Below are 25,436 nucleotides of genomic sequence, written 5' to 3' on the forward strand. Positions count from 1 at the left end.
CGGCCCTCTCTATGGTGAATTAGGTGGCCGGCTAGACGGGCGTTTCCGGAATATGGTGAGGCGGGGGTCGGGGGGGAACCACCAAAGAGGAAAAGGGGCTACGTCAAGGAAGGAAGGATAAGCACGTTGGGGGCCTCTCTGGCCCTACTCAGTCCCTGTTCTCGATACTCTTCCGGAAGAAAGAGATCTGGGCGTGAGGGAAATGTCGCGCGGAGTGAGGACGATTCATCACGCGGTGACGCTCTGGCCCGAAGCCGACGGCCTCTCGGTGGCTTCCGGAGGACCGGGCGGACCGAGTATTGGAGGTGAGGAGGCGGGGTAGGCAGGGCTAGTCCGGACCTCCAGAAAACCTCTGACCGCACGCTTAGGGGATTTCCTTCTGTCAGGCTGACCTCTGCCTTATCTCGTGCTGCGCTTTCCAGGCGCAGCCGCGGCTTGGGAAGTCCTACTACAACCTGAGATCTTGCTGCAGCGCAGTCTATAGCAGTCTATTTCCACCTTTTAGGTTCCGCTTCTCCCTCTGTCCCCAGATGACCCATTCTTGACCCCTTCTCAGCCTCTTTCACCTGGGGGCTGCTTTTCCCAGCCAGAGAGATTCAAGTGGCCCAGCGTATTTGTTGTGGAGGATGTGCACGGTACTGGAGCAAGGAGGAGGCACGCTGAGGTCCGGGGCTTGGGAGGTGGAGTTGAGAGAAGGGATGGGTAAAAACTCTGAAAGAAAGGGGAGGACAGACTTAAAGAGAGGGAGACAGAAATTCAGAGGGGAGGAGGAATGGAGACCAAGAGCGGGGGTGGACAAAGACCTAGGGTAGGGGGAATGGAGACCCAGGGAGTGAGGAGACTTAGGAAGAGGAGGAAGATGGAGATCAGGGAGGAGCAGAGAATAGAAAGATGTGGATGCCATCTGTAACCAAATTCAAATCCTGGCTGTGCTACCTACTAATAATGTGACCTTGAGCAAGTCATTTAACCTCTGTGCCTCACTTTCCTTAGCTACAGAAGGGATAACAATAGACCTGGCACATCCGGTGTTTTTCAGCATTACATAAGTTAGTAAAAATGCTTAGGATAATGCACATAATAAGTGCTTAGTAAAATTAGGCTTCACCCCTCTTTATTGGCCCTTAGTGGATGAGACAAGATGAACTGGCTGGGGCAGTGACAAAGCTGACCTCTTCTCTTTTCTCCTTCCTCAGGGAGGCCCTGCCCCTTGGGCCTCCAACACTTCCAGCCTGGCCTCCTGTAGTCTGCTCTTGATACTTGTACTTATTCACCTCTCCTCCACAGAGCCAAAGGCCAGGCCTGAACTGTGAGGCCTGACTCCTTACCCGTACCAACCTCCCATGGCTTCTGACCCAGGGCCAGGGTCTTGCTGATGTGAACACAGCAGAGGGCCAGCAGATGAATGGATACCTTGAAGCACAGGAGCAGTGGGACCAGGTAAGGGTCCATCTGAAAATCAAGATTACAATACCATGGGACACAGTGTCCTCCTCTTCCTTGTCCCTGTTCCCTCGTCTGTGTGACTTGGTCTCTGTTTCTGAGTCCCAGCCTCTTTGATTGGTATGCCTGCTTTTCTTTCTCCCAGGGCCCCAAACTCAGGTGCGTGTTTGCCTGTCTCTTCCTCTTACTGGGTTTCTGTCCTCTCACTCTCTCTTGGTCTTTCTTTGGCCCCTGTCTTGTGCTGTTGCTACTCGGGGTTGAACACAAGGTAGGTACATTGTTTGGCAATAAATTAACTTCTTCCTCCATTTATCTTTCCAGCAAACTTGTCCCTATCTCCTTAAGCATGTGTGTTTCTTTCTACAATTCTGTCTACTTCTAGGTCTCCTGATACTATTCTTGTCTTTATTCCTTTCTGTTTCACCATGTCTTTGCCTCTCTCTGCCTCTCTTTCAACATCTTTGCTTTCTGTCTCTTGGTCTCAGTTCCTCTCAGCCTCGGGGCCTCCAGTATTCTCTACCCCCCACTCCCAACCCCTGACCTAGAGGTCTCTCTCAGATACTGTCTTTCCACTCTTTCTCCTTGTATCTTTCTCCTTTCTGTCTTGCTCTGTAACTGAGTCATTCCCTAAGCAGATGTTTTCGTCATGCTACCTCTGCTCCGGTTTGGGCCCAAGGTAAAATAGTTTAACATTTTTTAAAAATTGACATGCAATATTATGTTAATTTCAGGTGTACAACAAAATGATTTGATATTTATATACATTACAAAATGATCAGAAGTCTAATTACCATCTGTTATCATACAGAGTTAATACAATATTATTGACTATAGTCCCCATGCTGTACGTTATATACCTATGGCTTATTAATAATTTATGAGTTGATGAGCTTCTTCTCTCTGGTTTTCATTCCAGAATTGTCTGTTCCTATCTCTGTCTGTGTCCGTCGTTTTTTGGGTTTTCTTGAGTCCTTATCCTGCACATTCTTAATTCTACTGTCTGTGTTTGTATATATCTTCTCTTTTCTCTGCATCTCTCTATCACTTTATCTGAAAAAGAGACAATACTGTTTTCGAGCCTCTTATTGACTCTGACTCTGCAGCTGAAGACCGCCTTTTCATGCCCCATTTTAATAAACCCAATGGATGGGACTGGCCCTTGCCCTTAACAAAGATGGCGACACAGTAGCTGGCCGTTGGGCCATGATGCCCCTTCTGCTGCTCGTGTGCCCTCACCTACAATGGCAGCTGATCTCGCGAGCGCGATGCCCCGCCCAGTTCTTCGGCTCTTTAGCGGCAGGCCCTTGCGCCAAACTAGCTAGTCGGCTGGACCCGACCCCCGCGCGCCCTCATTGGTGCGGCTCAGGCCAGCCACGCGGCCATTGGCTCAGCAGATGCACACTCCCCCCACACCCTTGGGTCAGATCGGGGCGGTTGGTGCTGATTTGAGGGGCCGCCTGGAGGAGGACCCGGCGTGTGAGGAGGGTGCGGGGGCTGGGCAGGGACCCGAGTCTGGGGAACCCAGGGACCGAGAGGAACGGAGAGACGCAGGCCCGGGACTGGGGTACCAGGGGTGTGGGATGGAGATGAAAAACCAGAACCGGGACTGAAGGATCCAGGAATGGAAACTCAGGTCTGGGATTGGGTTGTGGAAATCGGGGCGTGTGTGTGTGTGGGGGGGGGGGGGGGTAGTGGAGGCCTGGGACCAGGGAAACCGGAGACAAAGACTCAGGCTTATGCGGGCGACCTATGGATGGAGACACAGGCCCAGCTCTGGGGTCCCTTGGGGGTGGAGAGAATGGAGAGCAGGCCAGATACCTGGAGGCCTAGAGACAGACACTCAGGCCCAGGACTGGGGGAAGATCTGGGCTCTGTGCCTAAGCCTGATTTGAGATAAGGGGTGGGGCCTAAGGGTGAGTCCAAGGTTGGGGGAAGGGGGTGTGTCTGGGGCAAATCTGGGCCAGGGAAAGGTAGGGCAGGACAGATAGGTGGCTCGGTGGGCGGGGCAGTGCGGAACAAAGGTGAGCAGGGAGGAGGCCGAAGAAGGGCAGAGGGCAGGGGGAGAGCCTTTGGGGAGGGGATCTCAGGCCTGGCTCCCATCCTCTCTCCCTGGAGAGCTTTCAGCCAGATGTCCAGGTCAGTCCTTAGGGTCCAGCTCTTGGCCCCTGTCCCTTGCAGGTGCTTGCATGTGGCTCCTCTGGCTCTCTGACCCCTTAGTCCTTCCATGTCACTTTCGTTTCTCAGTCTTTACTGATGTCTACATCTCCTATCTCCTGCCTCTCCTATGTGCTCTTTTTCTCCCTTTTCTTTCTGACCCTCAGAAGCCCCTAAACGCATCCTCTCCTCTCTAAGTATCTTTCATCATCCTAGGTTTCATTTCATTGAAGCTGTTTGTCTCCTTCTCTCAGTGTTTCTCTGGCTCTTGGACCTTATCCTTTTCTTTGTGTCCAAGTCTCTCCCCCTTGTTACTTTCTCTCCATCTGGAGATGTAAGTTGTGTTTTTCTCTGTCTTTGCATGTCTGTTTCTTCTATATCTCTACCATCCTGATCTCTCTCCGCGGCCTTATTTTTCCCCAAAGCCCTTATCATTCAGCCCTATATTGTACTTCTTTATCTTGTTTTTTTGTTTTCTGATTAGCATATAAACTCCATGAAAGCAGGGATATTTGTCCACTTTGTTCTCTGCTGAGTTTTCTGGGCTTGGCACTGATTAACACATAGAGGGTACTGAATAATTATTTGGGGAATAAATAAATGAATGAATGTTTACATGGTTGGGTGTGGCGCTTTCAAGGATGCTGGCCTTCCTGTCCAACTGCTCTCTTCCTTGCATCCTCAGGGTCTCCCCACACTTGTCTGGGCCTGCCTGTCTTTGGTGTGCCTGTGACCACCTCTCATTGTCTCCTCCTGTCCACAAGCCTTGCCCCTGCTTCCCTCCAGCTGCCATGGGGGTCCTGGACTTTGACTCCTGCCCTCCTTCCTCCCCACAGAGGCCGGACCAGGAGCTGACCTGGAGCTGGGGCCATAGGCCTAGGAGTGAAGCCATGGCCCCACCACCACCACTAGCCGCCAGCACCCCACTCCTGCATGGCGAGTTTGGCTCCTACCCAGACCCAAGCCTACGCCTTGCCCTCACTCTCACACCACAGGCCCTGCACATACAGAAGCTGCGCCCAAAGCCTGAAGCCAGGCCCCGGGGTGGCCTGGTCTTGCTGACTGAGGTCTCAGGCTGCTGTACGCTGCGGAGCTGCAACCCCTCTGACTCAGCAGCCTACTTCTGTATCTACACCTACCCGCGGGCCCGGCGCAAGGGCCGGCGCAAAGCCACACACACCTTCCAGGCTGATGGGGCAGCCACGTACGAGGAGAACCGTGCTGAGGCCCAGCGCTGGGCAACTGCCCTCACATGCCTGCTTCGTGGACTACCGCTGCCTGGGGATGGGGGTGAGGTCCTGGGCAACTTCAGTGTTTCTGCAGATTTCTTCTGTGGGCATCTCTGTCTGTACTTTTTAGTGTGTCTGTGTGATGTGTCTTCCTGGGCCTGTATTGAAAGCATGATACCAGACAGGGTTGGGCTACAGAAGGAACAAAATCACAGGCTGAGAAAAATTATTTGTGTCTGCTGCTCTCTTGTTAGACTTTTGTCTCTGTCCTCTCCCCCCTTCCATGGGTCCTGACCACAGATGAGTCAGAGACTCCCGGGCTGATGAAAGCTGCAGACTGAGACGTGATCAGTCACCACCCAGGGCACTGAGAGTGGCATCTAAAACATTAGCCTGTGGGGATCCAGAGAAGGCTTTTGGGCAGAGGCCCCCACAAAGGGTCCTCAGTTGGCACAGGAAGGTAATGATTCAAGGGTCCCCATCTGTTAGGATTCTTTGGTCCTTCAGGCTCCTCCTGCTGGCCACCTGGGGGCTGGCCGAAAGGGATGGTGATAGTAAGGGAGCCTTGCACAGTGAAGAAACTTGATCCTGGGATCCAGGTGTTCGGGGTGAGGAAAGTGGAAACCATAGCTCTCCTTCCTCTTCCATACATGGGTCCAAAGGGCATTGGGATTAGACACCCAACCCCTGCCTTTATCTTCAGTATCTGGGAGAAGTGGGTGGCCTGGGCAGGTAAGGCCTGGGCAAAAAAAAAATTAACTCCCACGAGCCTCTGGTGCCAGCCTTCTTGCAGTTTGCAGTTACTGTTTCTGAGGTGAGGGGCCTGGGTCTCTAGTCTCTGTAGACTTCTCCTCTCTCTGCAGAAATCACCTCTCAGCTTCTGCCAAGGCCACCCCGATTACTCCTATTGGTCAATCCCTTTGGGGGGCGGGGCCTGGCCTGGCAGTGGTGTAAGAACCATGTGCTGCCCATGATCTCCGAAGCTGGGCTGTCCTTCAACCTCATCCAGACAGGTAAGGGCAGTATCAGGATGGAAAGTGGGGGCTGGGGGCTGGAACTGAGTCCTGGGGAGTGGTGGTGGGGCAGGGGTGGAACAACCGGCCTCACCTCCTGGTTCCCCACATTAGAACGACAGAATCACGCCCGGGAGCTGGTCCAGGGGCTGAGCCTGAGTGAGTGGGATGGAATTGTCACGCTCTCAGGAGATGGGCTGCTATATGAGGTAGGGCAGGAGCCCCCTGCCCTGAGCTTGGGGGGATCTTTGGAGACTGGGACCAGCACCCAGGTGTCTGGTCTCTGGCCCTCCAGGTGCTGAACGGACTCCTGGATCGCCCCGACTGGGAAGAAGCTGTGAAGACGCCTGTGGGCATCCTCCCCTGTGGCTCGGGCAACGCACTGGCGGGAGCTGTGAACCAGCATGGGGGGTAGGTGGGCTGCCCCCGTGTCGGCTGAGCCTGATGGTGCCCTGAGGGAGGGATAACAGACCTGGCCTGTCTGCCCCCATCTCTCCCCCTCCACCAGTCCACTGTCAGTTCGATCAGTCTGGCATTTTTGCTGGTCTTGTTCCCAGCTGTATCCCTAGTGCCTAGAACTATGCCTGGCATTCAGGCGGCACTCAATGAATGCTTGTGGAATGGAAGAATTGACAGAACCTGGCCCAGTGAAGAGTCCATACACCTGGAGGTGGCCAAATGGCTGCGGGTGGGCCCAGGGATATGGTCCCCCTGCTGTCTGTCTCCTTTCAACCCCCACCCTACACGCTGCCTCTCTCCCAACCCGCCCGTTTACTCTTTTCTCACTGTGTCAATCCATCTCTGGCTCTGAAGGTTTAAGCCGGCCCTAGGCATTGACCTGCTGCTCAACTGCTCACTGTTGCTCTGCCGGGGTGGCAGCCACCCACTGGACCTGCTCTCTGTGACGCTGGCCTCAGGGTCCCGCTGTTTCTCCTTCCTGTCTGTGGCCTGGGGCTTTGTGTCAGATGTGGACATCCAGAGTGAGCGCTTCAGGGCCTTGGGCAGTGCCCGCTTCACGCTGAGCACGGTGCTGGGCCTTGCCACGCTGCATACCTACCGTGGACGTCTCTCCTACCTCCCTGCAACCATGGAGCCTGCCTCACCCACCCCTGCCCATGGCCTGCCCCGTGCCAAATCAGAGCTGACCCTGGCCCCAGCTCCAGCCCCACCTGTGGTGGCCCACTCACCCCTGCATCGTTCTGTGTCTGACCTGCCCCTGCCTCAGCCTGCCCTGATGTCCCCAGGCTCACCTGAACCACTGCCCATCCTTTCCCTCAATGGTGGGGGTCCAGAGCTGGCTGGGGACTGGGGTGGGGCTGGAGATGCTCCATTGTCCCCAGACCCACTGTTGCCCTCACCCCCTGGTTCTCCCAAGGCAGCTCTGTTGTCACCCATCATTGAGGGGGCCCCAGAAACGCCAGCATCCTCTGAGTTCCTGCCTCCCACCCCTGATGGTGACCCGGTAGCCGTCTCTCCTGGGGGCCCACTGGACCACCTGCTCCCTCCTCTGGGCACCCCATTACCCCCAGGCTGGGTGACGCTGGAAGGGGACTTTGTGCTTATGTTGGCCATCTCACCCAGCCATCTTGGGGCTGACCTGGTGGCAGCTCCCCATGCACGCTTTGACGATGGCCTGGTGCACCTGTGCTGGGTGCGCGGTGGCATCTCGCGGACTGCGCTGCTGCGCCTTTTCCTGGCCATGGAGCACGGCAGCCACTTCAGCCTGGGCTGCCCGCAGCTGTGCTATGCCCCGGCTCGTGCCTTCCGCCTCGAGCCTCTCACGCCTCGTGGAGTGCTCACGGTGGACGGGGAGCAGGTGGAGTACGGGCCGCTGCAGGCGCAGGTGCATCCCGGCCTCGGCACATTGCTCACTGGACCTCCAGGCCGCTCCGGGAGAGAGCCCTGAACCTAACAAAACTTGGAGCCCGCCAGGGGCGGGGCCCGGCTGCTAGAGTTAGGCGGACGCCTCACGTGCAGGGGCTGGAGCCCTGTCTCAGGATTGTGCCCGCCCCCAGGGGCCCAGAGGTGGTACTGGAGAATGGCCCAAATTCCAGGGATTGGGAGTCGTCAGGGTCACATCAGTGGGCTCGCCCAGAGGGTAGCGCCTGACGTGTGGGCGGGGCTCACTCCAGACCCTCCTTTAGGGCCTGGTCAGCTGAGAGCGGAACTTGTCTTAACGCGCCGTCCAATGACGGGACGTGGAATGTACGGGCTGGGAGAGGCCTCAGTTAATTGGCCAGTCAGGACCGGGTCTCAACCTGTCCACTCCGGTGCCTCCACTTAACTGGCCAATCAGCCCAAGCGGGGCAGGTTCCCCCGGGCCGACGCTCGGATTTGCACTAAAGTTCCTCTCCCTCCGCCACCTGCGGGTGCGGAAGGGAAAGTTCATTTCCGTCGTCTGTCTCCTGTGCGTCCCCCAACCCCAATCTTCAAAGCAATTGAAAAGGTCTATGCAATAAAGGTAGTCGCTTCATTCCTCTTAGACCCTCGCCCCTTCCTCCAACCCATAGCCCATGGAAAGGATCGGACTGTGGGCACTTCGAGCAGTTCCTGCCTTTCGTGGCCCGAAGCCCAGGCCTGCCCACGGACTGCGGCCAGTGAGACCCGCTGGCCTTGAACTGGGGCCAGGGAGCTGCCTCCTTCCCCACGACAGCTGGCTCTGGGGTTCTCAAGATTTATTCAGGATCGTGTTAACGGAGGCGGTGGGAGGATGGGGTCCCCGACGTGCCAGGGGCACACACAGAGGACCCTCCCCGCCCCCGCGAGGGAGGGGGGAGGCTCGCATTTTCTTAAAAATATAAATGTATTTATCTGCATCATCACGTCCCTAGGGCACCCAGCCGGCCAGCCCGTGGGCCACAGGGCGGGGAGGAAAGGGCGTCAGGGTGCAAGTCTGAGTGGTGTAGGTCAGCGCCAGGTGGGGGTGGGGGGGGCAGCCTCACAGGGCTCCGTGCTGGGCCTGGTAGCGGGACAGCACAGCGCGGTAGTGGGACAGTTCCTGGCGCACAGCCACCACCTCCTGCCGCAGCAGGGCGTTCTCCTTCTCCAGGAAGGCCGCCCGCACGGATATCTGGTTCTCCTTAAGCCTCCGGGCATCGCGGGACCGCTTGGCTGCCTCGTTATTCTTGTACCGCCGGCTCCAGTATTTCTCGTCCTGGGGGTGAAGAGGGGGGAAAGCAATGAGGTCCAGAGGGGCCTCGGCCAAGCGAGACAAGGGAGGATCAGTTTTGCTTGTGCCTTCAAAGACCCAAGGAAATCTAAAAGACCCTCAGGGCTGCTTCTTGCCTTCTTGTAGTGGGGCCTAAAGGATACCGGGTCTCCCATGGGATGGGTACCCAAGGGTCTGCCCTTCTAGGGCTCTGGTTGCTAAGGAGAGCAGGCCCCTAGCAACCGCTAAGGCATGAGATAGCCTCCTACCCCAAGCAACTGGGCTTTAAGCTTCCACTGTACAAAGCAGACCCCCACCCTCCTCCCTTGACAAATGGTCTGCAGTTAGCTCCTGGTTGTTAAGGATGATTATTCCCTCCCAACAGGGCCTTCAGGGTGAGAGAGCTCCCAGTGAAAAGCACTGCTCTATACATCACCTTTCCAGATCCTGGTTGCTAAGGAAAACCTAGCCTCCCCAATGATGTGGTTTGATGTTCCATAAAAATCACCTGGTTGCTAAGGCAACCTCATCCCTCCTCAGCAAACAAAAGTAAGGTCTAAGTAGTCCCAACGACTGCAGCTGGTGTCTGGTCCACTGGTCTTAAATAGATGCCCTGCCAAAATTACCCCAAATCAGAATGTGGCCCTGACTGCTAATGGGAACCTGAGACCTCTTGCCAATGAGGCAATCCACACCCAGCAAACAAGGCCTTGAGGGCTAACAAAGTCGGCCTCCTAGGCAGATGCAATCACTCAAAAGGATGCCCTAAATCAGAGATCAAAGGACCAGTCCCAGCCTGGCTAGCTGCTATGAAGAGACAGACTGATGCCCTGTTGCTAAGAAATGCTGTTAGCAACCAAGCACAGCAGAGCCTGAAGCCTGCCAGACTGAGGGTTTTGGGTCCAGCTGATAGGAGAAGCTCCAAGTCTATACAACTGGGTCCAGCAGGGCTGGCTGAGTCTGCATGCCACAGTGATACCATCTTCATAAATCAAGCCCCAAACTTTGCCCCCTTGCACCCCATAGCCAAGGAGGGCTGATCCTTGGCTGTAGGAGAACCTGAGAGATAATCCTAATCAGAACCCAGGCCTGTGAGGAAGGAGCCTTCTCTGGCTGTGGGGCCTGTGTCAGCTAAGCCTGTGTCCTACGTCCAGTAGCCCTCACCTTCTGCTCTTCTGGCACCTGGATTTTCCTCGCCTTCTTCATGATGGGCTGAGGCTTAAGTTCCTCCTCTGAGAAGCGATGTCTCCGAGGGTCAAAGGTCTCGTGGCCCGGAATGCTTGACAGGGCTAAATCAGCAGGGTCAGGTTCAAATGTCATCAGCACCTCCACGGTATCTGGGTCCACAGGGCTGGGTGTGTCCCGAGAGGTCAGACCTTGGGGAAACAAAATGTATCACCTGAGTATATATTTATTTCGGGGAGGAGGTTCCCAGAGGTTATCCCCTGCTCAGGTATGTATCCACCAGAAGGCAGGCCCTGATGGGGTCTAACATAAAGTTTGTCAGGGATCAACTTCCCTAATATAAAATATGAAAGTTCCCTAAGTCACAAACTCCACTTTTACAAACAGGGAAACTGAGGCCCAGTTATTACCTGACTTGCCTTAAGTTACACTTGAGTCTGGGCTATTGCTTCTAAAACCTCAGGGCCTCACAGCCAGTCTTAGCTTCTTTCCCACAGTCTAGCCGGAATCTTTACGGGATCCCTACTCAAAGCCTAGACCTCAGGCTGTTCAGGCAAAAGGAATCCTATGCACTGAAAAGACCTCTAGTTAGCCTCTTAAGAACCATTAGCTCTCAACAGTTAGGGAAGAGAAGCGGAAACAGCTCTGAGCTTCCAGGAGGTTGGTTGAAGAGAAGGGGCAGTCGGTCTGTGCCTTTAAGAGCTAGCAAGCCGGGGCCAGCTGAGGACACAGGTTCAGAGCTGAGTCACGTGCCGGCGCCTGCTTTCCCGCCCCGCCCCGTGTCGCCCACCCCCCCGCGCGCTCCCTCACGTCCCCCAGGCCCCGCCCCCTCCCGCGTGACCGCGCGTGCGCGAAGCACTGAGGTTATAAGAGGACTCACGTGGCGCGGGAATGTGCGGCTGGGAAGGGGAGGGCCCTGGTTCTGCCCGGAGGTCGGACTAGTGGTAGGTGTGTCCAGGAATCCCCGACCTGCAGCCCGACCCTGGAGACCCCAAGGTGCCCGAGGGAGCACACCTTTCCTCTTGCTCCCTCGGGTCTCTCAGCTCGAACCTCTCAATCTCCAAGGATCCAGTCCCCCCTGCTCTCTGGGGAACACAGAAGAACCGGCCCCCTCCATTTTCTCCCCAGGGTCCCAATCCCCTCACCACTGGTACGCAAGATTCTGGGATCCCAGGCCCCTCCTCTCTCAGAAATGTAGGAAGCTCGGCCCTCGCCCCAGTGCAAGACCTAGAAAAAAGATCCTCGACCTTCTCCCCTCTAGTGGACACCAGGACCCGGTCCCCTAGCCCTTCTCCAGTGGGGGGCCCAGGAAGCAGGGCTGACAGTTACTTATGTGTGGGGAAACATAAGTCTGTGCCCAGCCCTCCCCTTCTCCCCAGTAGAGGACCTAGTAGTTCCGGTCCTACCCCAAGTCCACCAATTCGGGCCCAGAATATGAGGCGCAGTCCACTCCCCAGTAAATAACTCCGCTTTTCTGGGCTCCCAGTCCCAGCTCCACGAGTCCCCACGTCCCACAGAAAAATCCACACTACCTCCCCACTGGACAGTCTTCCTGGAATTTAGGGTCCCAAGTCTCTCCTTTCCTATGGATCCTGGAGACCCAGTCCTTGATCCACTAGAGCACACAATTCCAATCTCCTCTCCCGACATCTCTCAACTAGGGGGTCCAGAATTCAGGCGCGCAGCCCGTCCCACCGACCGGCCCCCCCGTGTCGCACAGCCTCACCCACTGTAGTCTAAGCCCCGCCCACCTAAGGCCCTACCCTGCTCCCGCCACCGCACCTGCGCGTTGGCCGCCGGCGGCCCCGAGGGCAGCTCGGGCGGGGGCGTGCCCCGGCGAGGAACGAGGGGAAGCCGAACCGCAGGAGCCGGGCCCCGGGGAGGGTGCGGGCGTGCGCACGGGCGAGGGAGCCGGTGACGGGCCGCCGGGGGGCGGTGGACTGGGCGGGAGCCCGTGCTCCAGCAGGAAGGCGTCCAGGTCCACGTACTCCACGTCGCCGAACGGCAGCGTCCGCTCCCACAGCAGCGGCGCCAGCAGACTCGGGCCAGAAGCGGTCGCCGGGCGCCCCCGCGGGGACCCGCCGCCCACCACCGCCCCAGATGAGGCATCCGCAGGACCCGCCGTCTCCAGGCCCGGCCCGGGGACCGTGGCTGCCGGCAGAGCCGCCTTGCGCTCCTTTTCCTTTAGGAGACCTGGGGACCAAGGAAAGGCCGGGCAGGGTGGGGAAGGAAAGAAAGAGATGGAGAAGACACCCCGAGTCAGAGAGACCCACACGGCGGAGAAAGAGGGGACAGACAAAGGGAGGGGGACCAGAGACTCAGGGAGAGATCCATAGAGAAAGGATAGAGGGGGACGGCAGAGACCGAAAGAGGGGAACAGAGACGGGGAGAGGGATGAAAACTCATAAAGAGGGGAGGACAGGGACCCAGAGAGAGGGTGGTCAGAAATGCAGGGAGAGATGGGGACAGAGACCCGGTAAGGGACAGAGACAGAAGGGGAATGAAAGTTCAGACAGAGGTAGGTGGAGGGTTGGGTTAGGCAGGTGAGAGAAAAAAATGACAACTCTGTGATTGCTCTGTAACCTATCCCCCCACACATACTCCCTGCGCACTGTACCCCCTTCTCCCCACCCCCACAGTCTGGAAGGGGCTCTATTCCTGGGGCACATTCCTCATCCCTAGACTCCATGTGACCCCAGGAGGCCCCGCCCAAGCCCGTGTCACTACCGTGTGAGCATCCGACACACCCCTTCCCTCCTCCCCCGACCCCAGGGGTCCAGACTGAGAACCAAAAGGAAGAGGGGGCTGGGGCCTCGACTTTTGGGTCCTCCGGGAGGACACGGGACCTGGACGTCTGGGTCCTCGGCGTGGACGGCCTTGAGAGCAGGTACTTTTGGGTCCTGGGTGCTGAGAGATCTGGGGGCCTAAACACTTTAGTAAATGCGTAGATGAAGGTTGGGAGGATGGACTCTGGGTACACAGCAGGGAGCTGTAGACGCCCCCCCTCCCCTAGCACTTCAGTCCCTAAGGGAGTAGGGTGTCTGAGTTGGGCGAGGTTGGGGCTAGAACTCACAGCTGGTTGGTTCTTTGGGCTTGCTGGTCCCCTGCAGAAGGCTCCGCAGCCCAAGAAGCGCTCCCCCACCAGGGGGGGCCCCGGCTGGGCCACCCAGCAGCAGGGGGGCCGGGGTCCTGTCGCTCACGGGCCGCGCCATCGCCGGGCACCTGCCCGCTGGCTCACGGGCTCATGGAGAGGCGAAGAGCTGGCCTGCCAGTCAGCGGTACACTCCTGTGGTTCCGGCCAGTGTCTGCCCAGGGCGCGGGCGAGCGTAGCTTGCAAGATTCCAGTATCCAAGACGGTGCAAATCCTAGGAGCGACGGGGATTTGCAGTCCTCGGTGCAGAAACGTGCAACTCTAGAGGGTCCCAGGAGACCATGCAGTTTGGGTGAGGGGTGACCAAATCAGGCGGCCAGATCTTTGCAACCGAGGGTTTAAGAGGACTCAAGGCGCTCCTTCTACAAGGTGGGCGAGCCTGGCTCTTGCAAAATCTGCAGCTCTCTCAACGGAAGGCGCTTTGCAATCTGCACCAAGAGGTGTGCGCGGAGGGGCGGGGGAGGGGGCAGGAGGAGGCGGCCGCCTTGAGGCGTGGCCAAAGCAAACTTCTTTCGCGGAAAAAAAAAAAAAAAAAGCCAAACAAAATACCCGACACCACAGCGCGCACCCCTCCTCTCCGTCCCTGCCCGCACCCGCCCTGCCCCGCCCGCCTCTTGGGCCATGCACCCTAGCCGCGTGCCTCCTTGGGGCTGAAAGTGCGGTCCAATCGCGGGTCCCTCGAGACGCACAGCCAATGGGACCCCTGGATCCGCCAAGGCCCGGGAGGGCGCTGTGTGTGAAGTTGCCTTGCCTTTTGGTGGGAGGCGGGACCCTGACCTACATTTGCCCAATGGGAGACGGCGCTGGAGGCGGGACCGTGACCCAATTCGAGCCAATGAGGTAGGCGGGAGGGGGAAGCACATGGCTCTGCGCGTGCTGCCTGACCTGTAGAGTGGGGGTGGGGGGAAGAGGAGCCGCTTAAAGGAGCCGCATATTCAAATGACTGTTCAGGATAACAGGAAGCCAAAAACCGAGTAGTGGGGTTTAGGAAGAGGTAGATTGGGTTGTCGAAGAAGGCTGCCATTCTGTAACATCCAAATATTTTCCCGCCGCGCCTAGAATCAGACCACTGAAAAACAGTAAGTATTCTGTCCCTTTAATAACTTTGTTTTGGGGTGACTCCCCTCCCCTCGGAGGGAGGTTTAACAGGGCAGGCGCAATCCACGATGGGGAGTCTCAGCGACCGTGGGGGGCACCATCCACTGTAAGACACCGGTCGGGGGCGTTAGTTTTAAGATACCTTAGGATGGAACGTGCAGGGGGCGTGCAAGGGGCGTGTAGGGGGCGGGGGCTGGGCCGAGTAGGGCTCTACCACCGGGAGCCCGAGAAGGGGGAACCGGAATGCACCAGGTTAAAAAGATGGTGGAAATAGTACGGCAGTGGACTGAGCAGTAGGGAGGAAGCAGGAGGGTGGATTAGGGACGTCCAGTTTCAACATTAGGCTAAACTACATAAAGGTGTTCTTGGGGTGTTCGGGACTGTACCATGTTGAGAAGACAGAGAGGTGGCCGTTTAGATCACTGGGCTGAACTATGAGGAGGTAGTAGGAAGGGAAAGGGATTGTGCCGTATTGATTATCCGTACAGAGGGCGATCAGATTGTGGAAGAAGCATAGGGTTATACCACATGGACACAGGGAATGGATCCGGCCTGTCCCACTTTGGAAAGCCATAGTAATAGGAACTACGGACTAATAGTTAATCATACCACAAGGAACGAGTTATATACCAAGTTGCAAGTTGTGAAAAGGAAATACAAATCATGGACCAGCAATGGTCTATGTCAGGAAGGTGGGCTGTAGCGTGTTGACACGCAGGGAGGAGGGAGAAAGGGCGAGTGAGAACTCAGGGAGCTGGCCAAACAGAAGCAGCAAGGCGGTGGTAGGACTGTATCATACTGACACACCACGGAGAGACACATACGCGGGTTAGACCAAAACGTGGGGGATGGCAGATGGGACCATACCATGCAGGCGGTAGTTGGGGCCTCGGCAGCGCCTCTCGGGGTGCCGGGGGTCCCTGTTGCCCCTCAAGGCCCTGTGGGCCAAGGGCTGCACGGGCCGGCCATTACCGCTGAGGCTCTGGAAGATCTGGGATGGAGGATTCTGGCTCAGGAGTCTCAGGGAATGCATCTGCCGCGGGAAGGGGGCGGGAAACTGGGAGTGAATAATGAATGGTCCTGGTGACGTCATAAAGGAAGTCCCGCCCGTAGGAGCCGTTGGGAGGGGCCTTGTTCAGCCCCACCCCAGCCCCAAGTGTTATCTGACCCTCTCCACCCCTCCAATTCCTTGTCAACGTGGGAAAGGAGGGTAGGTGATGCAGTAGGGTGTATGTGGGGAGGAGGCTGAGGGTCACCTGGAGGGAGGTGATATTGAGGGCCCGGTCAATGAGGATCCAGGTGACAGTCTCTGAGCAGGGCGGGGTGCTGAGAGAGCCCTGATAGGTGATGAAGCCAAAGGACTCAGGGAATAGGAGCTCCAGGCTCAGGTCTTGAAGAAAGTAGGCATCATCTGCAGGCATATGAGACCAGAGTGAAGAGGAGTACCTTTCTTGAGCTACCCTCATGTGCACACACCCCACCAACCCACCAGGGACTTACTCTTGTAGGAGATGCGGGTAATGGTGTCACGGTTAAGGAGGCGGCTGAGGAATGAATTTGAATTACCAGCCACCTGTGTGGGGGTACGAGGTGAGGAAGTAGGAATCCAGAAGTCCAAGTCCCCCATCTCTTCCTCCCTCAGGACGCAGGAGTCTGGGCCTCCCAGCCTCCCTCTTCCTCAAACCGCAGATTCCAGGTGCCCAGCTCCTCCCTCCCTCTGAATTTTGCCTGGGCTCACATTGACAAAGAGGCTGAGAATGGCCAGGCCATTGGGGCCCCGGGAGGCAGCGCTGAGGTTCCCATAGAGGTCTTGGTTGAAGTGGATGAGCTGCACCTGGGAGGGGAGCACAGAGAGTGGGGTCCCCTGGCACAAGGGGAGAAGAGAATGGGTGCAGCTCTCTGGACCTTTGGGTTTCCCAAGTCAGATTAAGGATCAGTGCTGGGGGTGGGGGCAGTTCTGTGGGGAGGATTAAGTGAGGCATTAAGAGGAGGGTGAGATGGGAGGAATTGGGTCTACTCAGGGCTAGGGAGGAATTGGGTCAGAGGTCAGTGACCACCACCTCAGCAGAGAAGCCCTGGTGATTGACTTGGTGTTCAGAGCCAGCTCCATCACGTGCTCCAAATAGCAGCCGCAGTTCACTGAGTCGATGGCTGTAAAGGAGAGGACCCCCAGACACATTGACCACAGGCCGAGGTGCAGGCAGGAAGGAGACGTGGCGACCTGTGTTGTACAGGGTTCCCCGGAGCTGTGGGAGAGGTAGAAGTTGTCACAGGGACACAGAAGATCTCTTTCCTCCCATTTCCGTTCCTCCATTGTACGCTTCCAACAATCATTTAATCATTCAGCATAGATTGAGCACCAACGTTCAGGCTCTGTGCTGGTCCATGGTAGGTGCTCAATATTGGTGCATTTACTTAATTAAATATTTATTGAGCTGCTACTATGTGCCATGGATGCCAGGAGGAGAACAATGAGCAAGTAGACAAAAATCCTGGGCTTCATGGAGCATATGTTCTGATGGGGGAGAGACAGACAATAAATACTGAGTCACATAAGTAACTGCTTAATTAATTATATCATGTGCTCATGCTGGGAAGAACTGGGAACTCTGACAAAGTATAGAAATCTGGCCTAGATTGGAGTGGAGGGGGAGGTCAGGAAAGGCTTCCATCAGGATGTGACATTTGAATGGAAACATGAAGGATGATAGTAGGGGTTAGTTGCAAAGAACAGGGAGGAGGACATTCCAAGGAGAAAGAACATCAAGTACAAAGGTCCAGAGGTGGCCTGTTTTAGTGACAGCAAAGAGGCCAGTGGGACCAGAGCCCAGTGACCGAAGGAGAGAATGGTGATGGGAACCAGATGGACAATGATGGAGTATTTTGTATTATCATTTAAATAATTGACACAGTGCCAGGCACATGGTACATGCTATTAAATGTTTGCTGTTATTATATTACTTATTCTTGCAGAGGGATATTGAGCAGGAGAGTGGTATGATTTGGTTTGTGTTTTTAAAGATTTTCTCTAGGAAAGTGGATTGCAAGAGGCAGAGAGGCAGGCCAGCAAGGAAGTTATGGCACCAGTCCAGGTGCAAGACGATGGTGGATGCAGTGGAGGCAACAAGAAGTGAAAAGATTTGAATGAGATGTAGCAAGGAGACTAGAAAGGACACAGATTGGAAATGGGAATGAAGGAGAGAACAGGATGGGGAATGGCTCCGAGGCTTTTAGCTGAGACAGCTGAGTGAAGGATGCTGTTGGCTCTTATAAGAATTGGCATTGCAAAGTGGGCAAGAGCATGGATGCTGGGACCACACTGCTTTATAATCTCTAGCTCTATAATCTCAGGCATGCAATTTAAGCTCTCTGTGCTTCAGTTTCTGCTTCCATAAGGATAATAATAGCACCTATATGGTGGGGTTGCTGTGAGGATTAGAGCGTTTAACAAGTTTTTAAGACAGTGCCTGACACAGGAAACAGTCTGTTCAACCATTGCTTCTGCGGAGATGGGGAGACTAGGGAGCCATATGTGGGGATAGAAGAACAGGTGATAACATTTTAGAGTGGAAGGAGCCTCCTCTCCACCCATCATATACTTCTTCTTCCTGAAGACTGGCCTCCTACCTCTGCACCCCACGTGGCCTCCACTCATGCCCACCACAGTGGATCCGGTAACCCCTCCCACCAGGCCTCTTACCTTTTCTCCCCCAGTGCTGAGCCTCAGTGGGGGCAGGAAGGGGTCATAAAGGACCCTCTTCAGCTCCACATCCACGGGGCTCTGCCGCTTCCCCACCGCACACAGACTCCAGGCTGCGTTCACCAGGCCCCAGAAGGGAGGCCCTGAGGGCAGGGGCAGGGCAGAGAGCAAAGGGAGTCAGAAATAGGATCCTAACATTGGCATCTGCTCAGAAGGCTGTGTTCTGGACTCCTGGATCCCAGGAGAGGAAGGGCTGGTGACCTAGACTCCTGGGTCTGAGGGAGGAGGGGGCTGGAATCCAGAATCCTGAGTCCTAGAAGAATCTTGGAGGAGTTTCGTAAGACACCCCCCATACCCCCGCTCTCTCCCAACACCTCCAAGCCTCACCTTGATCAAACACATCTTAAATGAAGTCATTAGGGAAAAAACTACAACTCCCAGCAGGCCTAAGGACTGCAAGCCTAGCCATCCATGCTGGCTTGCCCCAGAGCCCATGGGAGTTGTAGTTCTTTCAGTCTCCCTTGTAGCACAGCTGGATAATGAATGTACTGGGGAGAGGAATTGCAAGAGAGGGCTGGACAAGGCGGGGACGGGGCCACAGAACCTCTGGTTCCGAGCAGGAGCCAGGACCTGCCTGCCTCTTTCCCTGCAAATACACACACACTCTTCCAACCCCCACACTCTCTTTCCTTCTACTCACTCCCACTCACTACTTGAAATGCGCATGTATAATGTCCCATGGTGAGCCACTGGGGTTCTGAGGCTGGGCTGGACTCCTCAGGGAGGGAGGGAGGGAGAAGCTTGCACTCCTGGGGAGGAGAGGGTTCCTGGGACCGAGGAAGGAGACCCTTCCTCGGGGCCCCTGACTCCCGGGGCCCCGCCCTGGCCGCACCTGGCACGAAGTTTCCCTGGAGATTATCCTTGTAGCTCCACCAGTCCTCAGGGTCAGGTGCCGGTCCGATGTGAGCTGGGGAGAGAGCAGCCTGAACCCCTCTCCTTGGCACCCCAATCCCCACCCCTCCCTCAGGGGCTCCTGCCCCGACCCCCAGGCCTTACCTGCCGTCCCCAGTGCAGCCCAGAGTACCAGCGCTCCAAGGGTGCTCAGACGAGCTGCACCCCCCATCCCCGGGGAGGCCTCTGGGAGACCCCTTCCCAGCCCCCGGGTCCCTCTCTCTCAGCTCCTCTCCTCTCTGTGGGACCCTGTCCCTCCAGGACTTCCAGCCTTCCTCTCCTCCCCACGGGGAGTCCTGGTTCCCAAATATTCCTAAATACCAATGCAGCTGGGGACTGAGACCCCACCCCCAACCCACTCCTCTCTTCTCTCCCCTTCTCTGTGCCTCTCCACCTTCCTCCCCAACCCTCCAGTATCCCTCTGTCTCCTGATCCTTCTACTCCTCTCTCTGCCTTCTGTTTCTCTCTGGGTTTACCTCCTGGTTTCTAATCCACACCCCCTGTTGGCTGTCGTTTTATTAAGCTCTCCCAAGCCACCTAACTCCATGTCTCCATTCTGCTTCCCTCACCTCCTTCTCCTCACTCTCTCTCTTCTCTGCTCCTACCTTCTTTCTCCCTTCTCTCCCTCTTCACCTCCTCTCTCTCTCCCTCACTGCCTGAGCTTCTCTCTCTCTCTATCTCCCTCTCTCCCTCTCTCTCCCCCCCGCCCTCCACCGCCTCCTATCCTGCCTATTCTGTTTCTCTGTCTCTTCTCTCATCCCTTCCTCCCTCCTCCCCTCCCCTCGTCTCTCTCGGTGTTATTTAATTTTTTTTGTAGTTATTGGTGGGGGGCGGGTGCTCTCACAGCAGCGAACATTCCGTTCCGGGCGTGTGTGTGGGGGGGGGGGGCGTGTTTGTGGTGCCCAAGGGGCAGGATGGAGGGGTCGTTGGTGGCTGCTCCCTAGCTCCCAAACCGCGATGGGGGTCACGGGGGCGGGGGTGGCCCGGACACCTGGGGAAGCTGGCAGTTCCCATCCTCCGCAGAAAGCGGAGGGAACACTTAAGGTGGAGCTGGGAGAGGCCTCGCAAGTCTGCGTGCTCAAGTCCCTGGCCCCGGAGGATCCGGGTTCCCCAGCTCTCAGGGACCCAGGATGGAGCCTGCACCAGCGCCTGCAGCCCCTGCCCAGTGCCCCACTCCGGCCTCCGCCAGAGGCTGCCTTAAACCGGCTGGGGGATCCCCTGGGAGACTGGCGTGCGGTGAGCACCGCTGACCGAGAGAGGGAGGCAGAGACCTGGAAAGGAAGGGAGAGGATGGGAGGAGGAGCAGGGAAGGCCCAGGCGAGAGAGCCAGAGGTGAAGTCGGAGAATGCGGAGGCTCCGGAAGGGAATGGGAGCCTGAGATATGGCGGAGGGAGACGGCAGGCTAGAGATGGGAGGGCGGGCTTCGAGGCAAGAAGCCGACAGACACAGAGTGAGAGAGATACAGAGACCCAGAATGAGAGGGGAGAATGTACAGGAGAGAGATACAGATGGAGGCAGAGGAAATAGCCAGTGGCACACAGAGAGACACACATAGAAACACATACTTAGAGCTAGAAACAGAGAGACCCAGAGGCAGAGACTCACCCCGCAGGTTCGAGATGGAAGAACAAGATGCCATACAGGAGGGAGGTGGGGAGGGACAAAAACAGAAAAGAGATCCAAAAACAGAAAGACATAAAAACACACCTAAAGCTCGGCACAGAGAGACCCAGAGGGGAGAAAGAGGCAGACACACGTGCACATCCATAAATAGCGACACTTGTGCAAAGAAAGAGATCTCAACAGGAAGGAACAGATGGCAGAGACAGAGAGACCCAGATTGAGGGAGAGAGACCTGGAAACAGACCAACGGACCTAAAGGGAGAGACTAACAGAGTCAGAAAGACAGAAACATTCAGAGATAGAGAACTGGAAATAGACATTCAAGGACCTAGAGATGGAGGGAGATAGAGACACCCAGAGAGAGGCAAAAATGGAGAGAGACAGAGAAAAGACAAGAAGCAAAGGTATGTATTAATTATCCATTGCCACATAACAAATAACCCTAAAACTTAGTGGCTTAAAGCAACAAGCATGTATTATCTCAGTTTCTAAGGGTGAGGAGTTTGGAACAATCTAGCTGGGTGGTTCTGGCTTAGGGCCTCTCATGAGGATGCAGTTAGGCTATGAGCTGGGGCTGCAGTCATATGAAGGCTTGGCTTAGTGCTGGAAGATCCACTTCCAAGCTTCCCTTGATGGCAGTGGGCAGGAGGCTCAGCTCCTCGCCACGTGGGCCTTTCTATAAGGTTGTTTGAGTGTTTTCACTACATGGCTACCGGCTTCCTCCGCTGGAGACAGAAAGACAGAGGGGTCTTATATGACAATCTTCAAAGTCACACCATCACTTCTGTATTCTGTTCATCAGGAGTCACTATGTCCAGTCCACATTCAAAGGGAAAGAGATTGGGCTCCCCTCTTGCAGGAAAGAGCATCAAAGAATTTGTGGGCTCATTTTAAAACCATCACAGGTGGGAAGAGGAAGGGAGAGCAATGGAGAGAGACAGACCCTTCAAGACTGTTGAGGCTTACAGGTTGGTGAGACACTTATTCAGAAACACCGAAATGCGTGGGAGAGACTCTTGACGATAGAGGGCGCTATGGAGACAGGGAAAAGAGGCAAGACAAAACAGTAATAATAATGATAATGATAATAATAAAAACCGCAATAACAGCCAGCACATAAAGCACCTACTACACACCAGGCAAAGTTCTGAGCATTTCTATGAACTCTCACATAATCCTCACAGCCTCCTTATGAAGCAGAAACTATTATTATCCCCTTTTGCAGATGAGGAAACTTAAGTCAGAGGGCATGGGTGATTTGCCCAGAGTTATAGATAGGACATGGTGAAGCAGGGAGGAAGAGCAAAGAAAAGAGGGTTGGAGAAAACGTGATGGAGATATGCAGAGAAGTAGGGAAAATGGCAGGAAGAGACCCTCAGAAGGACCCAGTTCTGATGGAGATGTTTCTCCATCAGAATGAATGGCAGCTGCCCTAACTGAGAGTTTCCCAGATTCTAGGGCTGTGCCACACACTTGGAGGTTTCATTTCAACGCTCAAAGCTGCCTCATGAGGTGGTGGTGGGGTAGTACCAGGCCCATTATACGAGTACAGATTGGGTGAGGGAAGTGACTCACCCAAGGTGTAGTTGGTTGAATGGGTGCCCCCCCCAAAAAAAAAGATGTCTGCCTAGAACCTGTGAACGGACTTTATTTGGCAAAAGGGTCTTTGCAGATGTAATTAAATTAATGATCTTAAGATGATATCATCCTACATTATCTGGGTGGACCCTAAATCCAATGACAAGGGTCCTTGTATGAGAAAGGCAGAAAGAGATTCAAGACAGAGGAGACGGTGATATGAAGACAGAGGCAGTTTGGGAGATGTAGCCACAGGCCAAGGAATGCCAGGAGCCATCAGAAGCTGGAAGAGGCCAGGAAGACTCCTAGAGCCTTCAGAGGGACTATGGCCCTGCTGACATCTTGATTTCGGACTTCTAGCCTCCAGAACTGTGAGAGAATAAATTTCTGTTGTTTTAAACCACGCAGCTTGTGGTAATTTTTTTACAGCAGCCAACCCCAAGGGTGGGAGTGTCGGGGAAAATAAGAAAAACATAGAATTCATCAGAGGCAGAGACAATGAAGGAACCAGAGATACATGGGGAGGGAGAGATAGACGGACTGACACTGCAGAAAGAACAGGCTCTACCTACAGTTGGGCTCTCCTCCTCCAGGAAGCCCTCCCTGATTTCCCAGACTCGGTAATTACTGGCTGTGGACATTCCCAATGCCTTGTGCTACCTCCATTAGAGCACAGATCTCACTGGAGGGGACTATCCTCACATGTCTCCCTCAAGGCCCCAGGCCTGAACCATCTCTGGGTCCCCAGCATCACTCCACACAAGGCACATGGGGGTCCTCAGGAGAGAAACTGGTCATGATTGAATGAAAAATGTTCCTGCTTTCTCTTCCTAGAGATTCTGGCCCTCTCCCATCTGCCTGGGAGACACTTGAATTTTCTTCAAGGGCTTTCCAGCGAGGGCTTTGCTTCCTGCAGGAAGTCTTCCTTGATTTCCCAGGCTGGGCCCTGTGCTGCCTCCATTATTACACATCATACCAGATGTGACTGTACCTGGGTCTCTCTTCTAGCCAACCCTCCCAGACTGGGAGCCCCTCCAGGTCAAGTCCCGGCTCTGACTCAGGTCTTAGCATTTACCAGGGAGACTTCAGGAGAATACCGTGTTACCCCGAAAATAAGACCTAGTCGGACCATCAGCTCTAATGCGTCTTTTGGAGCAAAAATTAATATAAGACCTGATATTATATTGTATTATATTATATACCTAATCTTATATTAAAATAAGAATGGGTATTATATTATATTATATTATATTATAGACCCGGTCTTATTTTAATATAAGATCTGATCTTATATTAAAATAAGACTTGGTATTATATTATATTAGACCCAATCTTATATTATATTAAAATAAGACCAGGTTTTATATTAATTTTTGCTCCAAAAGACGCATTAGAGCTGATGGTCCGGCTAGGTCTTATTTTCGGAGAAACACAGTATGTTGAATGAATGAATAAGTGAGTGAATAAAGTAAAAATATAGGGACTTTAGCATTCAGAAATGGGTAAACAATTTTTTTCATGTGGGATTAAGAGGAAGGCTTCCCCATGTGGTAATATTTTCCCGACTCTCTTTCTGTCCCCATACCCCTGCCCTTGGCTCAAACCTCATCTTTTCCCACCAGTGTCTTTTCCCCAGAGTTACAGTTAGGAAGCGGCAGAGTAGGGAAGTGGCACAGAGCCCAGCCTGAGAGATCAGGGAAGACTTCCTGGAGATGAGGCCCTCAATCCCCATTCAGCCTCCTTCCCCCTTCAGTCTGTCCTCCACAGACCCCAGAGGGGTCTTTCTACACATAGAGTTGAGCCTGCCTCTCCCTAATCACAGGTATCCCATAGCTTCCAGCACCCCTGGACGAAGTCCCCCACCTCTCAGCCTGTCTTGTCATGACCAGATCCTTCCGTCCTTCAAGATCAACCTCAGATGTCACTTCCTCTGAGAGAAGTTACCTGACCTCCAGGCTGGGTTCAAGGCCTTCTAGGGGTCTCCCTGTGAATTGAACCACTTCAATGATTGTCCAGATCACTGTTTCTCACACAGGACTGATTCTGCCCCACCCCTGCTCATAGACCTCCCATGGCTCCCCAGTGCCCTGGGGGCGGGGAACCCAAGCCTTCAGTCTGGCCTTAGAGGACCCCCATGCCCTGGCCACCACCAATCCCCAGTCTCAGCTCTCTTTTCTTACCACGCAAGGCCCTCTGACCTCTGGACCTCTGCACAGACAGTTTCCTCTAACTGGGCTCTTTCCCAGTTTTCTGCTACACAAATTCCTATTCATACTTATGTATTTTAGGAGTCTGCTCTTCCAGGAAGCCAAGAGCAATGCTGAAGTGGTCAGGGGTCTCCTCTGAGCTCTGGAAGCCACCTATGCTGCCATATAGCACACAAACAGACTGGGCTCAGTGCCCAGAGGCAGAGGGAATGGCCAGGCTGGAAGTGGTTCCCAGATGTGGATTTCACGCTTATTCGTCTCGGGTGCTGGGAACAAAGTTTGGGTCATAAGGAACATATGGGGCTTGCCCACTCCTCACTTTCATCTTCTACCTCCCCAGCCCCTGGGTGGGAGGCAGTACGGCCAGGACTCTCCAGGCCTGGGTGGTTCTCACAGCCCTTCTTGGCCTCTTCACCCCTCTTTCCCTGCTCTCAATTCCCACTCCCTTGAGGAGCTTAGCAAAATCCTCTTGATCTATGTTCTAGCCTTCTGGGCTCTCCTCTTTTGGGGGAGGTATGGCCACTGGGCGTTTAAATAATAACAAACTCAAATGGCTTTTACTCTGCCAGGCACTGTTCTAAGCCCATAATATACATTTATTAACGCATTTAATCCTCATAATATACCCTGTGGGTTACTTCCTATTGTTATCTAAAGAACTAAGTTTGAATGCCAGCTACTTGCTGTGAGATGGTTGCTAAGACTCCTTGCCTCTCTAAGCTAGTTTCTTCATTGAAGAGGTGGTTAAGAATTCTGGCCAAACCCAAACATATCTGGGTTTGGCCAGAACATATCAATCCCTGCCCTCACCTCAAGATGTAGTTCCCCTGGGAGCCTCAATTTCTTCATCTGTATAATGGGAATAATAATAGGACCCGCCTATTTATTCAACACATATTTATATTTATTGAATACCTATTGTGTTCTAGGGGCTGCGATAATAGCATCGATCAAAA

General features: G+C 54.7%; 4 protein-coding genes across 17 annotated transcripts in view; 2 read left to right on the top strand and 2 right to left on the bottom strand.

Annotated features, from left to right (window-relative positions):
• The first annotated feature begins 13 nt into the window (after positions 1 to 13).
• SPHK2 (sphingosine kinase 2) lies at positions 14 to 8,322 on the top strand. 5 transcript variants are annotated; one of them, XM_081031777.1, is made up of 7 exons: positions 14 to 305; positions 1,288 to 1,440; positions 4,434 to 4,887; positions 5,690 to 5,839; positions 5,954 to 6,048; positions 6,135 to 6,250; positions 6,653 to 8,322. In XM_081031777.1, the coding sequence occupies exons 2-7, from the start codon at positions 1,402 to 1,404 to the stop codon at positions 7,743 to 7,745; spliced, it is 1,947 nt and encodes a 648-aa protein (XP_080887903.1). In that variant the 5' UTR covers positions 14 to 305; positions 1,288 to 1,401; the 3' UTR covers positions 7,746 to 8,322. The 5 variants fall into 5 exon arrangements, with proteins under 5 accessions (XP_080887903.1, XP_080887904.1, XP_080887905.1 ...); XM_081031778.1 differs by having other exon boundaries at positions 295 to 664; XM_081031779.1 differs by having other exon boundaries at positions 295 to 654.
• DBP (D-box binding PAR bZIP transcription factor) lies at positions 8,290 to 14,062 on the bottom strand. 4 transcript variants are annotated; one of them, XM_081031783.1, is made up of 4 exons: positions 13,246 to 14,062; positions 11,955 to 12,365; positions 10,152 to 10,363; positions 8,290 to 8,993 (listed from the first exon to the last, which is right to left on the bottom strand). In XM_081031783.1, the coding sequence occupies exons 1-4, from the start codon at positions 13,382 to 13,384 to the stop codon at positions 8,778 to 8,780; spliced, it is 978 nt and encodes a 325-aa protein (XP_080887909.1). In that variant the 5' UTR covers positions 13,385 to 14,062; the 3' UTR covers positions 8,290 to 8,777. The 4 variants fall into 4 exon arrangements, with proteins under 4 accessions (XP_080887909.1, XP_080887910.1, XP_080887908.1 ...); XM_081031784.1 differs by lacking the exons at positions 11,955 to 12,365; positions 13,246 to 14,062 and adding an exon at positions 11,705 to 11,920 and having other exon boundaries at positions 8,292 to 8,993; XM_081031782.1 differs by lacking the exon at positions 13,246 to 14,062 and having other exon boundaries at positions 8,293 to 8,993; positions 11,955 to 12,978.
• FUT2 (fucosyltransferase 2 (H blood group)) overlaps positions 12,867 to 25,436 on the top strand; it is a 29,626-nt gene continuing 17,056 nt past the window's right edge. The window contains exons 1-2 of one of the 4 annotated variants that reach the window (XM_081031787.1): positions 12,956 to 13,059; positions 16,883 to 17,038. In XM_081031787.1, coding sequence (XP_080887913.1) covers positions 17,001 to 17,038 — 38 coding nt within the window. In that variant the 5' untranslated portion in view covers positions 12,956 to 13,059; positions 16,883 to 17,000. Of the gene's footprint in view, positions 13,060 to 14,217; positions 14,403 to 16,882; positions 17,039 to 25,436 lie in introns of those variants that run through there. The other 3 variants (XM_081031786.1, XM_081031789.1, XM_081031788.1) reach the window with 3 other exon arrangements.
• CA11 (carbonic anhydrase 11) lies at positions 14,375 to 19,865 on the bottom strand. Of its 4 annotated transcripts, none has more exons than XM_081031790.1 (9): positions 19,178 to 19,828; positions 19,014 to 19,088; positions 18,122 to 18,264; positions 16,482 to 16,667; positions 16,160 to 16,285; positions 15,922 to 15,994; positions 15,678 to 15,832; positions 15,289 to 15,478; positions 14,375 to 14,525 (listed from the first exon to the last, which is right to left on the bottom strand). In XM_081031790.1, the coding sequence occupies exons 1-9, from the start codon at positions 19,242 to 19,244 to the stop codon at positions 14,500 to 14,502; spliced, it is 1,041 nt and encodes a 346-aa protein (XP_080887916.1). In that variant the 5' UTR covers positions 19,245 to 19,828; the 3' UTR covers positions 14,375 to 14,499. The 4 variants fall into 4 exon arrangements, with proteins under 4 accessions (XP_080887916.1, XP_080887919.1, XP_080887918.1 ...); XM_081031793.1 differs by having other exon boundaries at positions 14,378 to 14,525; positions 15,289 to 15,454; positions 16,160 to 16,255; positions 19,178 to 19,865; XM_081031792.1 differs by having other exon boundaries at positions 14,378 to 14,525; positions 16,160 to 16,255.

Source organism: Rhinolophus hipposideros (genome assembly GCF_964194185.1).
Source record: "Rhinolophus hipposideros genome assembly, chromosome: 21".
Taxonomy (NCBI): Eukaryota; Metazoa; Chordata; class Mammalia; order Chiroptera; family Rhinolophidae; genus Rhinolophus; species Rhinolophus hipposideros.